The sequence below is a fragment of the Herpailurus yagouaroundi genome, unplaced genomic scaffold, assembly GCF_014898765.1.
Source record: "Herpailurus yagouaroundi ecotype Mexico unplaced genomic scaffold, PumYag 28, whole genome shotgun sequence".
NCBI lineage: Eukaryota > Metazoa > Chordata > Mammalia > Carnivora > Felidae > Herpailurus > Herpailurus yagouaroundi.
In genome coordinates, this window is record NW_024412376.1 from 84,781,110 (window position 1) to 84,795,148 (window position 14,039).

Genomic DNA, 14,039 nt, shown 5'->3' on the forward strand with positions numbered 1-14,039 from the left:
AATTATATTCCTACAGTTGTCCAAATTAAAAAACCCTTAGGGTTATTCTTTCATCCTTTTTCCTCATCCTACCCACAGCTTCTCAATCATATGCCAAATTATGACATATCTTTGCTTTTATAGCTCCCAATATTTTAAATACCTTTCCCTTCTTTATATCTGGGAAAACCACTTACTTTCCAAGACGAAGCAAAATTATCCAATTTCTAAAACTGCATCCCCTGTGTCCAGGAGCATTTAGTTGCTCTTTTCCATGTATAGCCATCTCAAGTACATTATATGTTGTATGGTATTTATTTACCCTCCCAGTAGTCTATGGAGTCCTTACCAGGGCAGCGATTATGATTTAGTTATCTCTGTATCAACAGTACTAAGACAAAAACATGGAACTCAATAAATGTGTCAAAAAACAAATACATGAATCTTACAAATCAATGAAAATGAGATTATTTCATGTCATGAATTTACCTTCCTGTACTTTCTATATTATGTTTCAATCTTTGGTTAAATTGCCCCCTCCCCCCTTTTTCTTGCTGGTACTTTTTTGGGGGCTTGCTTTGGATTAACAGAATCATTTAAAACTGTGCACCATATGATTGTAACGTTAAATGGCTGTATCAAAAGAAAACTTATTGACTCCACCATGACAATATAAGGGATTTTAAGGTAACTTAAAAGTTATGCTTTAAATAGCTAAGGATGCCAGGTATTAACACTGAAAAAAAATATATAATTACTCATAAACAGAATCCTGAGGGGCACTGAACAGCTGTTGAAAAATTTGGCACATCACTATGCCAGCCTGAGTTTAATGACCTACATGTGAAGGGCTACATATCCGATTACTAATCCTTCCTCAGCTACTCTTTGCCCTGATACAGAGGCAGCTGAAAAAAGATGCCCTACTAACATCAGAAATGGATCCAGACTTTGTTGTCAATGTTCAGTTAAAAGATCTTTTCGATTTAAGATGAGGAACAAACAAGGAATGACCCACAGCAGTGTTGCAGCTGACATAGTTTTTCAAGTAAAATTTGAAGGTTGAAAGCAAGAATGACTTCAGTTTTGTGACTAGAAAACTCAAATTCTGAATTTAATTTTCTGGTCATTAAAACCTTTAAACATGTTCAAATATGCTTTCAAATATCAAGAATTATTCACTTCACAATTCTTTCCATACCAATTTGGCAGTCTTCTATTCATCAATTCAAACTTCATTCTTATCTTCAAATTCTGCAATTATCACCTATGAGAAGTAGGCCAAAAGCAAAACTAAATAGAAAATGAGTCTATTAGATTATGTTTCAGTTCTCCCTCTGTTGGCTGGGTCTATATATAGCAAAGAAGATCATATAAGGTCACGTATTATAAACAATGAAATGCCACATGATGTTTTGCAAAATAGCGTAGGAAAAATAGCTCAAGGAATGAATGGAGACTAAGATTTATGGCTACAATGATGAAAAAAAGTTTAAACATTCTAGAGTAAACGCATCTTACTGGGAATTTGACTCACTCTTTAAATGTGATTTTCCATTTGAGTTGTGTGAAATTATGTGATGCAACCTTCTTCCGTACAAATTATGGCTGAGGCGAGCTACGCTTTCCTTTCATCTCCAGCAGAGAATTAAGAGCCCTCCATCAGTGTTTTCGCATTTAAAATTTGTAACACTAGGTATGCCTTAACACCCCTCCTCCATCCGCATAGGAATACATAAATGGATACATGCCCGCCAAGTACACATTTGCCTTGAGGTGGAAAAACAGACACCACTATAAGCATGTCCCTCTCCAAAAACCCTAACACTAGACCCCGCCCAACGTAAAACTCCCTCCCCTTGTCTTCCACTGCGGGTCCAAAATTGGCGCAGTTCGATGACGCCTAAACGTAAGCGCGCAGCCTCCTACGCGTAGCGACCGTCCCTGCCTCTGGGAGTTGAAGTTTCCCGGGGAAGACTCGCGAGCAGTATCAAGATCATTAAGAGAAGGCTTTGTGTTGGTGTTCCCGGTTCCCTGACAACTCCTGAGCTCGGTAAGTCTCCTGGTACTGCGGCTGGCCCTTGCCTCCCCTCTGGTCTCCTTTGGGCGCAAAAGGGGCTCTGGTAAGTGCCATCTTCGACTAGCATCAGGGCTTCCGGCGGAGAGGGGAGTGGGGCTGTGGAAGCCGCGCCTGGACCCAATTCCCGAAGGAAGTGATGTCAGATAGAGCGCGTCCCCGGCGCCAAGCAGCTCCCTGATTCGCTGGCTGCGGTTTAATCCCTCCTCGAGTGCGGACGCAGGCGGGTGGTCTAGAGAGGGAGAGTGGGGTGAGGTTCTGCCCACCCCCAGTGGGGCCGCCTACGGCCGAGGTTTGTTTGGGGGTCGGGATCCGGTCCGTAGTACGGGAGGAGTGTGAGCTCCCAAAGAATGAAGGGAGAGGGAAATCTGGACTCTGAAGGGCTGGAAAACGAGTTGTGCTTCTGCCACTTGGTGGCTAGAGACCGTGAGCCGTCGCTTTACCTGTTTAAATCGGCCTTACCTCATTTCTCCAGCGAGGGGCTGACGTGGCTGAGCGCTCTGAAATGTAGAGAGCCCAGGACAGAGTTGCTGCAAGTGCTCTTAAGCCCATGGTGGTGGGCCGAGGATGGTTTTTAAGAAAACTGTGTTAACTTGATTTCAGTGAAATATTTTCAGTGTTAAAATGCGGGAATTTTTCTGGAGATATAAAGAGGATAGCATCAGATGACTTTCTCACTTTTTGTTTGGGTTGTTTTGTAATTTCTTCCCCACTCCCTATCCCAGCCAAATCCTCCCAAGGGGCCTGAGAGCTGAACCAAGCGCTTTCGATACTGCCCATCAGGCTGGCGCATCTTAAAAAGGGTATTCTTTCTTTCCCTGTCACTGTCAGGTCATTTAATTTCATTTTGCAGTTCTTCCAACATTCGTTTGTATCTTTCAGGAAGGGAGGCAGTGTCATAAATTATGAAGACTTTATTTAGCCCAATCCATGAAAGTTGGTGGGGTTTTTTTATTTTTTATTTTTATTTTTTATTTTGGCAATTCACTGATGTGTGGTATCTGTGTTCCCTGCTGGAAGCCGTGCTAAGAAGTGGAAATACAAGGAAGATTGAGACGCTTTTCTTCCTTCCTTTCTTTCTTTCTTTCTTTTTTTTTTTTTTTTATTTGCCTCATACCAAATGGGCTTAGCCATCTTTATCCAGTTCTTAGTTTTATCAGATCACCTGGTAACCTATTTCTGTGACTAAATGAACCAACCTTTTACAACTTCTGTGTTAACTAACGTTCACACAAATATTTCTATAATGGCTACAATATATTGTTCTTACATATTTGTTGAACGTGGTTGAATAAATGAAAATGTGCTGTGAGTGTCACTTCTCTGGAGGGAAGAACACAAAACTGGTGTGAGGCTTCTAAACGAGGAAAAAAACTTTAAAAAGTGGGTATACGTAGTAAAATGCCATGTTTTATCAGCTAACCTGAACAAGCTAGTACATAGTGAAATGCTTATTGTATGGTATGGGAAGTGGGAGTTGGTACACTTCTTTGTATGTAAAGTGTGATGTAAGCAGTAATATATTGGACCTTAAGCTAGCATCATTACTTTTTTATTTTGTGCCTCTGTATATGTAGCTTATCAAAGCTTAAAAAAATTCACTTGCTGCAGTGCATTTTCTTAATTGCGAATAGCTTTAAAAATAATGATGATAAAGTCGACCAGTTCATGACCTTTCTTTGCATATGATAGCCTGTTTAAAAACATTAGTATGCAATGATAGGCTGAGTTAAAATTAACTTAGACTTCTTAGATAGAAAGGGCAAAAGCTCCCCCTGGTGTACGTGCGAGCTGTAAAACATTGTTATCTGTATATTGCTTTTTAAAAATTTTCACATTATAGAGCCAATCAACACTTGCAGCTTTTTAACAGAATAAAGAAGTAGCACAAAACACAATGCCACTATGAACAGAAATGTTCTCCTTTGGAATATTTTTTTTTAAATGTTAATGTTTACTTATTTTTGAGAGCGCACACGCGCGTGAGAGAGAGAGAGAGAGAGAGACATGGAGTATGAGTGGGGGAGGGGCAGAGAGAGAGAAGGACACACAGAATCTGAAGCAGGCTCCAGGCTCTGAGCTGTCAGCACAGAGCCTGATGCGGGGCTCGAACTCATGAACTGCGAGATCATGACCTGAGCTGAAGTTAGACGCTTAACCAACTGAGCCACCCATGTGCCCCCTCCTTTGTCATATTAATCATTGTTTCATGAAGAAAGCAATTTGTCTCCTGTGGATTTTAATTGTGCTTTTAAGTTTACAGGTTTAGCTTACTGGGCAGGTCTAGCTTACATTTTCTCTACCATGTATTGTTTTGCATATATGCATTGCTGGCTTTTATTTAATGCACTATGTATGGAAAGGAAGTAAAAATGATTCTGGGAATCACAGTATTCTAAAATTTTCTTCTAATTTTTTTGAGCTTACTGAGTTTCCCCGTCTCCTGTTTCTTAAGCTGAATGCTTATTTTACAGCTTTTTAAAAACACTCTTTAATGAACGCACTCAAGGTTATACATTTTTCAGTTAACTTTTTGCTTGTATTTCTCTCATCCTGTTATTCAAGTCTTTTAACTGTTCTGACATTTTGTCATTCTAGTTCTCTGAATTCTGAGATTGTCATGATGTCTTCTAATTCATCCATTACCTCTTGGATTCCAGGTAATCTGGAGTTTATCTCATCTGTTGAAATTTTTATATCTTCATTTCCTAGTTTCCAAATAGGTTCTTTTTCATGGATTTTGGTTTTGATTTTTTTATGCCTGCTTTTGTGTCCCAGTTTCCTGTATTGTTTTTATGATTCTTATTCATCTGACCTCTGAAAGATTCCAACCAGATTTATTTTAAAGTCATTTTCACATTGTGCTATTATTTTCAATTTGTGAAGAGTGAATTTGTCTCCTGATTGTTGATTTTATTGTTTTTTTTTCCTCATCATTTCTCTCTTTTTCTAACTTTGCATAGTTCTCTTGAATGGAATTACCACTTCTCTCCCAAGCATCTATCTACTGGTGATTCTGTGGTTGCTTCTACCCATGGCCCTGTTCAGTGCTTCATTCCACAGCACAGCTTACATAGGTGGGTTAGAATTCCGATCCTGTAGTGTTCTGTTTTGTTTTTTTTTTTTATTTATTTATTGATTTTGAGAGAGAGAGAGATTAAGTGTGCACTGAGAGAAGGAGAGAGAGAATCCCAAGCAGGCTCCACACTATTAGCGTGGAGCCTGATGCGGGCTCGAACTCATGAGCTCTGAGATCATAACCTGAACCAAAGTCAGATGCTTAACCAACTGAGCCACCCAGGTACCCCCTAATCCTGTAGGGTTCTAAGTTTATATGTCATCGCATGGTTTGGCCCTTGTTGTAGCCAAGAAGCCGTGTCTACTTGCGTCAGATTTCCCCCAAGTATTCAGTGTGGTATAAACCATTATTAGTCTAAATTTCACCTGTTTTGAGACTTTTTCATGGAAAGAGGAACCCCACCCCCGACACTAGTTTAAGGGTTCATCTTCAACTAGCTCCTGTCTTTCTCCCATCTTCTTTAAAGCTAGGAAAACTCCCAGTTGCCTTTACACAGCAGACCCAGCAGGAACAATATCTGTTCTAGTTCTTGTTTTTGGTTTTGAGAGAGGCTATACCTTTTTTGCCTCCCCGTTTTATATTTTATCTAATATTGTCACGTATTTCAAGATTGAGAGACGGGGTATCTTAAAACATGAACTTCTGGCAACTCTCTCTAGGAAGTCTGTCCCATTTTTATATTCAGTGGCATAGGAATAGAACTAGAGCTGTTTTTTGTCTTCTTTCAGTGACACAGTGTTCTCAGAGCCCTCCCACAGCAGGGTTGAAACAACACAGCTCTTTTACATTCCTTGGAAACCCTCATTTTCTAAATAAGATTTCGGATTTCTGGGAGAGTGGAGTTGGATGTGGGTTTGAATCTTAGCTCCATCATTTCATTTGTCTATTCGTTGTCTATTCATTCAGCAAGTATTTTGAGAACATGCTTTGTCCTAGATTTGTTCTAGGTGCCTTATTTCTTGGGAATTATTTAGTAGTTTTGTAATTTGGGGGCATTCTTTCTTTGTAATTTGTAATTCTTTCTTTGCAAAGTAGGCATGATACTATCTACTTCACTGGTTTAAGGATTAAATTAGATAATACATTCTTTACTTAGCACAGTATTTAATAAATGTTCATCATAACCACTTTCATTAATTTTTAAAATCCTTTGTGATATAGTCACTCATCTATTTATTCCACAAATTTATAATAAGCATCTACTAAGTGCCAGGCACTGTGTTAGTAATGTAATTAATGTGGCAATGTAATGTTAGGTAAAAGCAGACATCATCCATGCCCATAGGAAGTTTCCAGTGTAAAATCAAATTTGGGTTGTCATTTCTAGGAGATACTTCCCCCAAACTAAGGATACTGTTTGGTTCGTGGTATAAGGAAAACTTGTGAACTCTCACTTGGATTACCAGATGATTCTTTAGTAATTTGTGACCTAGCAAAATGTTAGGGCTTTTGCTGTAGCCCCTAAAGCACACATCTTAAAATTCGTCTTTCAGTCAAAAGTTGGTAAACTTTGTGTTTGCTTAATTATCCCCAGGTATCCTGTTACAACATTGTACTTTTAAAGAAAGCAAGAACCGTATAATAAAGCTACTGTTCATATTATGTTCTCCAAAAGTTTACTCCTTTCCATTTTCTGAATTGTCAGGATTTTTCTCTTAGATACTAGCTTTTCTGCACAGACTTGTTAGCTGTCTCTTTAAGAAGGAATAATCATAGAATTTTCTTTAAGGCCAAGAGAACATTTGCAAGCCTCATGCTTAGTCTTTGGTAGGGACAAGTAAATAAATTTTTAAGCTGTGGTGTTCGTAATCTATTAAAGAAAAGAAATCTCAGTACTTTTAGCCCTTTCCTAATCTGAAGGTAAGTTCATTTCTAGACATAGATATAAAGATGTGGGTTGTTAATCCAATTAAAAATGTTTGAGATGGTTCTAAGTATTCCATGACTGATGATAGGATCATCTTACATGTTGTTTTTTAGCCATAACTAATATGGATATCTATAATTACATATTTACAATGAAATATACTGAGAGGCAACCAAATTTGTTTTCTGCACTGTCCAAAGTATATAAATCTATAGCATATCTTTTGTCAAAAATCATGTAAGTGTACACCCAGATAATGAAAGTAACATGTCCTTGCACTGTAGCATTAATGACAACTAAAAAAGTGCTTCCAATCTCTTTTTTAAAAACATTTTTCTTTTATAAAACAATACATTTTCATTATATAAAATACAGAAAATGCAAAAAACCATTGGTAAGAATTAAACATGTTTGTGTGTGTGTATTTAAAACAAAGTTGGACATAATGTTCATATTGTTTCTATTTTTTTACTTAGCCATTTCCTTTTATCACTAAATAATTTTGGGAAACATGCTTAGTATTCCCAGCCCATGTTATAGATGAACTGTAATTTATTTACAGCCACCTTTTGCTAACATTGAAGTAATTTCTAGTATTTCATTGTTAAAAATTACATTGCAGTACACATACCCTTTTGCATTAATTTTGTGTATATTTCTGATCTATTTACAGAGATTTATTCTAAGGAAATAAATTACCAGGTCAAGGGGTATCATGGCATTTTAAAGTCAGATCTGTGTACCTTCTGGAAAAATTGTGCTGTGACCACAAATAGTAAATGCAAACACCCCATTTCATCAAATGATCTTTGCCAGTAAATGACATTCAATTGTCTAAATTTATATTTTTATTCATTATTGATATGACTTAATTTTAATCACATCTATTGGTCATTTTTTTTTACTGTGTGTGTGTGTGTGTGTGTGTGTGTGTGTGTGTGTGTAAATCACCTATTCATGTCAAAAGTTGCTTTTCAGTTTTTTCAGAGGCATCACATAATGTCCTCTGAAACATTGCCAGCATTTATTGAGTCTTCTAATGTTGAAAGAAAGCAAAGCTTAAGTGAAGAACAAGAGAAGAGCCAGAAGCCAAGATTAGGTGAAGGATTTGAACCAATATCTAAACGACAAATGAAGAAGCTAATTAAACAGAAACAATGGGAAGAGCAACGAGAACTCCGCAAGTATGTTTCAAAATGCGTATATGCAACCCCATTCAGGAATGTTGGACTTTGCACATTCCTGTGACACATCAAAAGTAATTGTGTTAATTAACATTGGGGCTGTGCATGTTGTTAGCCAGCACTGGCCACTGGCTGTTAAAACTGTATGTGTTTCAGTCTTGATGGATTTACACTATAATTTTTCTCACCCAGAACCTATTGTGAGTAGCAGCACAGTTTTTGAAATAACTGACTTAGATGAGGGATATAGTTAGCATCCATGTCCTAGATATAGAACAAAAATAGCCACCTCAGAAAGATCAAATTTGGGCCTAACATTGATTTTGCTAGAAAAGCCATTGTAGGTTTTGGTAAGAGCAGTTCAACTGAAGCTGTTATTGTAGAATGCCAAAATTTATTGAGAGAGAATAAACTATAGTTGATATAGATTATAGAAAAAGCTTTGTAAGTTTTTTTTAAACAATTTTACTTTCTTTTTTCTCTATATTCTATTAATGTTCCTTGAAAATTATGTAGGAGAAGAATGATAAAAGTAAAAATTCATTATAGGCCTAAAATTCAGTATTTTATAAAGTCTTACATAAAAGTCACAATAATAAGTGAATTAGTAGTAAGAGTTTGTGTAGAAAATATTATATTGTCTTCGCAAATTCATTTTCTATCTAAAACTTTTAGATGGACTATGCAAAATTGCTGATATTTGGTCCACAGAAATGGCTGTTTCATGTGGTTCAACCTGCTAATTTAAAAAAAATAGTTTCTTTGTCAGAAGAGTCTTGTAAATGTCTGAATATACAAATAACAACAAAAAGTTTCAATTCCTAATTTTAGACAAAAACGGAAGGAAAAACGCAAGAGAAAACAATTAGAGCGACAATGTCAACTGGAATCAAACTCAGATGGAAACGACAGAAAACGTATTCGAAGAGATGTTGTTCACAGCACACTCCGCCTTATCATTGACTGCAGTTTTGACAGCTTGATGGTATTAAAGGTATCACGAATCATTGTCAGAAAAATCTTGTAGGTAAAGTAGGCTGAATAATTCTTGCTTTAATAGGTATATCACTTGGCTATAAATTTATATATTAAACTGCATCTTTTTTCTTTTTAAATTTTTTTCTTTTTTTTTAACTTTGAGAGAGAGAGAGAGAGAGAGCGTGAGCAGAGGAGGGAAGAGAGACAGAATCCCAAGCAGGCTTTGCACTATCAGCTTGGAGCCTGACATGGGGCCCGGTCCCTCAACTGCAAGATCATGACCTGAGCTGAAATCAAGAGCCGGATGCTTAACTGACTGAGCTACCCAGGCACCCGTTAAAATGCATCTTAAATAAAGTTTTTCAAGATCTTGCCTCCCTAAGTTAAACTAAGCTAATAAAATTATTCTCATTTATATGTATAGAACAGAGACACCATCATTAGATTACAAGACTCACTAACTGGGTATCATAGATCTAGGAGTGTTTTTGTTACTTGCTGTAATCAGAAGAAGAAAGTAAGAAATGTGATTGGTAAATAGAATTATTTCTTATATAGTAGTTTGAGAAACTGGTTGTCTGAACAATGCTAGTGAATGCATTACTTACTTACCAAACCATTAGTAAGTTATGCACATAGCAGTAGTATTGCTCTACCAGTTTTTTTTTTCCTTTTGTTGTCTCTTAAGAAGAGTAACTGTCATCATGAATTAGCATTTTAAGTGGATACAGAATTGAAATTATTGGTCATTTATAAGGTATTTACTTCATAGTAATTATTTTGTTAGTATGTACAGAAGTTGAATAGAAAAGATCAGAAAGGACCTGTATTTCAAGAGAAAAATATGTACCTTTCGAGTCATCTCTTCGGCTTATTCTATTCCACTAAGATTGTGGCATGGCCATAGATGATTTTCAAAATGCTGCTTTAAAAATGGCACTTTTTTATAGGACATTAAGAAACTTCATAAGCAGATTCAACGGTGTTATGCAGAAAATCGACGAGCACTGCATCCTGTGCAGGTATGTTTGAAGAATTTAAAACAGATTCCAGTTTCCTTTTTTTTTTTTTTTTTTATATATGAAGTTTATTGTCAAATTTGGTTTCCATACAACACCCAGTGCTCATCCCAAAAGGTGCCCTCCTCAATACCCATCGCCCACCCTTCCCTCCCTCCCACCCCCCATCAACCCTCAGTTTGTTCTCAGTTTTTAAGGGTCTCTTATGCTTTGGCTCTCTCCCACTCTAACCTCTTTTTTTAAATTTTTTTCCTTCCCCTCCCCCATGGGTTTCTGTTAAGTTTCTCAGGATCCACATAAGAGTGAAAACATATGGTATCTGTTTTTCTTTGTATGGCTTATTTCACTTAGCAAAACACTCTCCAGTTCCATCCATGTTGCTACAAAAGGCCATATTTCATTCTTTCTCATTGCCACGTAGTACTCCATTGTGTATATAAACCACAATTTCTTTATCCATTCATCAGTTGATGGACATTTAGGCTCTTTCCATGATTTGGCTATTGTTGAGAGTGCTGCTATAAACATTGGGGTATAAGTGCCCCTATGCATCAGCACTCCTGTATCCCTTGGGTAAATTCCTAGCAGTGCTATTGCTGGGTCATAGGGTAGGTCTATTTTTAATTTTTTGAGGAACCTCCACACTGTTTTCCAGAGTGGCTGCACCAATTTGCATTCCCACCAACAGTGCAAGAGGGTTCCCGTTTCTCCACATCCTCTCCAGCATCTATAGTCTCCTGATATGTTCATTGGTGACTGGTGTGAGGTGATATCTGAGTGTGGTTTTGATTTGTATTTCCCTGAGCATCTTTTCATGTGCCTGTTGGCCATCCGGATGTCTTCTATTGAGAAGTGTCTATTCATGTTTTCTGCCCATTTCTTCACTGGGTTATTTGTTTTTCAGGTGTGGAGTTTGGTGAGCTCTTTATAGATTTTGGATACTAGCCCTTTGTCCGTTATGTCATTTGCAAATATCTTTTCCCATTCCGTTGGTTGCCTTTTAGTTTTGTTGGTTGTTTCCTTTGCTGTGCAGAAGCTTTTTATCTTCATAAGGTCCCAGTAGTTCATTTTTGCTTTTAATTCCCTTGCCTTTGGGGATGTGTCAAGTAAGAAATTGCTACGGCTGAGGTCAGAGAGGTCTTTTCCTGCTTTCTCCTCTAGGGTTTTGATGGTTTCCTGTCTCACATTCAACCCTTATCCATTTTGAGTCTATTTTTGTGAATGGTGTGAGAAAGTGGTCTAGTTTCAATCTTCTGCATGTTGCTGTCCAGTTCTCCCAGCACCATTTGTTAAAGAGACTGTCTTTTTTCCATTGGATGTTCTTTCCTGCTTTGTCAAAGATGAGTTGGCCATATATTTGTGGGTCTAATTCTGGGGTTTCTATTCTATTCCATTGGTCTATGTGTCTGTTTTTGTGCCAATACCGTGCTGTCTTGATGATTACAGCTTTGTAGTAGATGCTAAAGGCTGGGATTGTGATGCCTCCTGCTTTGGTCTTCTTCTTCAAAATTACTTTGGCTATTCGGGGCCTTTTGTGGTTCCATATGAATTTTAGGATTGCTTGTTCTAGTTTCGAGAAGAATGCTGGTGCAATTTTGATTGGGATTGCATTGAATGTGTAGATCGCTTTGGGTAGTATTGACATTTTGACAATATTTATTCTTCCAATCCATGAGCACGGAATGTTTTTCCATTTCTTTATATCTTCTTCAATTTCCTTCATAAGCTTTATATAGTTTTCAGCACACAGATCTTTTACATCTTTGGTTAGATTTATTCCTAGGTATTTTATGCTTCTTGATGCAATTGTGAATGGGATCAGTTTCTTTATTTGTCTTTTTGTTGCTTCATTATTAGTGTATAAGAATGCAACTGATTTCTGTACATTGATTTTGTATCCGCAAATTTGCTAAATTCATGTATCAGTTCTAGCAGACTTTTGGTGGAGTCTGTCGGGTTGTCCATGTATAATATCATGTCACCTGCAAAAAGTGAAAGCTTAACTTCATCTTTGCCAATTTTGATGCCTTTGATTTCCTTTTGTTGTCTGATTGCTGATGCTAGAACTTCCAGCACTATGTTAAACAACAGTGGTGAGAGTGGGCATCCCTGTCGTGTTCCTGATCTCAGGGAAAAAGCTCTTAGTTTTTCCCCATTGAGGGTGATGTTAGCTGTGGGCTTTTCATAAATGGCTTTTATGATCCTTAAGTATGTTCCTTCTATCCCGACTTTCTTGAGGGTTTCTATTAAGAAAGGTTGCTGAATTTTGTCAAATGCCTTTTCTGCATCGATTGACAGGATCATATGGTTCTTTTCTTTTCTTTTATTAGTGTGATGTATCACGTTGATTGATTTGCGAATGTTGAACCAGCCCTGCATCCCAGGAATGAATCCCACTTGATCATGGTGAATAATTCTTTTTATATGCCATTGAATTCGATTTGCTAGTATCTTATTGAGAATTTTTGCATCCATATTCATCAGGGATATTGGCCTGTAGTTCTCTTTTTTTTACTGGGTCTCTGTCTGGTTTAGGAATCAAAGTAATACTGGCTTCATAGAATGAGTATAGAAGTTTTCCTTCCCTTTCTATTTCTTGGAATAGCTTGAGAAGGATAGGTATTATCTCTGCTTTAAAGGTCTGGTAGAACTCCCCTGGGAAGCCATCTGGTCCTGGATTCTTATGTGTTGGGAGATTTTTGATGACTGATTCAATTTCTTCGCTGGTGATGGGTCTGTTCAAGCTTTCTATTTCCTCCTGATTGAGTTTTGGAAGCGTGTGGGTGTTTAGGAATTCGTCCATTTCTTCCAGGTTGTCCAGTTTGTTGGCATATAATTTTTCATAGTATTCCCTGATAATTGCTTGTATCTCTGGCGGATTGGTTGTAATAATTCCATTTTCATTCATGATTTCATCTATTTCGGTCATCTCCCTTTTCTTTTTGAGAAGCCTGGCTAGAGGTTTATCAATTTTGTTTATTTTTTCAAAAAACCAACTGTTGGTTTTGTTGATCTGCTCTACAGTTTTTTTTAGATTCTATATTGTTTGTTTCTGCTCTGATCTTTATTATTTCTCTTCTTTTGCTGGGTTTAGGCTGTCTTTGCTGTTCTGCTTCTAGTTCCTTTAGGTGTGCTATTAGAGTTTATATTTGGGATTTTTCTTGTTTCTTGAGATAGGCCTGGATTGCAATGTATTTTCCTCTAAGGACTGCCTTCACTGCATCCCAAAGCGTTTGGATTGTTGTATTTTCATTTTCGTTTGTTTCCATGTATTTTTTAATTTCTTCTCTAAATGCCTGGTTGACCCACTCATTCTTTAGTAGGGTGTTCTTTAACCTCCATGCTTTTGGAGATTTTCCAGACTTTTTCCTGTGGTTGATTTCAAGCTTCATAGCATTGTGGTCTGAAAGTATGCATGGTATGATTTCAATTCTTGTATACTTTTGAAGGGCTGTTTTGTGACCCAGTATGTGATCTATCTTGGAGATTGTTCCATGTGCACTCGAGAAGAAAGTATATTCTGTTGCTTTGGGATGCAGAGTTCTAAATATATCTGTCAAGTCCATCTGATCCAATATATCATTCAGGACCCTTGTTTCTTTATTGACCATGTGTCTAGATGATCTATCCATTTCTGTAAGTGGAGTGTTAAAGTCCCCTGCAATTACCACTTTCTTATCAATAAGGTTGCTTATGTTTGTGAGTAATTGTTTTATATATTTGGGAGCTCCTGTATTCGGTGCATAGACATTTATAATTGTTAGCTCTTCCTGATGGATAGACCCTGTGATTATTATATAATGCCCTTCTTCATGTCTTGTTACAGCCTTTAATTTAAAGTCTAGTTTGTCTGATA

The 14,039-nt window shown here is 37.3% G+C and overlaps 2 protein-coding genes across 7 annotated transcripts in view; one reads left to right on the plus strand and one right to left on the minus strand.

The window, feature by feature from the left end:
* MTTP (microsomal triglyceride transfer protein) overlaps nt 1–1,712 on the minus strand; it is a 60,482-nt gene extending 58,770 nt beyond the window's left edge. Inside the window, exon 1 of one of the 2 annotated variants that reach the window (XM_040477653.1) lies at nt 1,517–1,712. The gene's annotated coding sequence lies outside the window, so the exon portion shown is untranslated. Of the gene's footprint in view, nt 1–1,180; nt 1,482–1,516 lie in introns of those variants that run through there. The other variant, XM_040477662.1, reaches the window with a different exon arrangement.
* A 188-nt stretch (nt 1,713–1,900) lies between these two features.
* TRMT10A (tRNA methyltransferase 10A) overlaps nt 1,901–14,039 on the plus strand; it is a 22,172-nt gene continuing 10,033 nt past the window's right edge. Inside the window, exons 1-5 of one of the 5 annotated variants that reach the window (XM_040477693.1) lie at nt 1,914–2,032; nt 4,655–4,716; nt 7,981–8,186; nt 9,018–9,180; nt 10,115–10,186. In XM_040477693.1, coding sequence (XP_040333627.1) covers nt 8,002–8,186; nt 9,018–9,180; nt 10,115–10,186 — 420 coding nt within the window. In that variant the 5' untranslated portion in view covers nt 1,914–2,032; nt 4,655–4,716; nt 7,981–8,001. Of the gene's footprint in view, nt 2,033–2,158; nt 2,349–4,654; nt 4,717–7,969; nt 8,187–9,017; nt 9,181–10,114; nt 10,187–14,039 lie in introns of those variants that run through there. The other 4 variants (XM_040477687.1, XM_040477677.1, XM_040477713.1 and 1 more) reach the window with 4 other exon arrangements.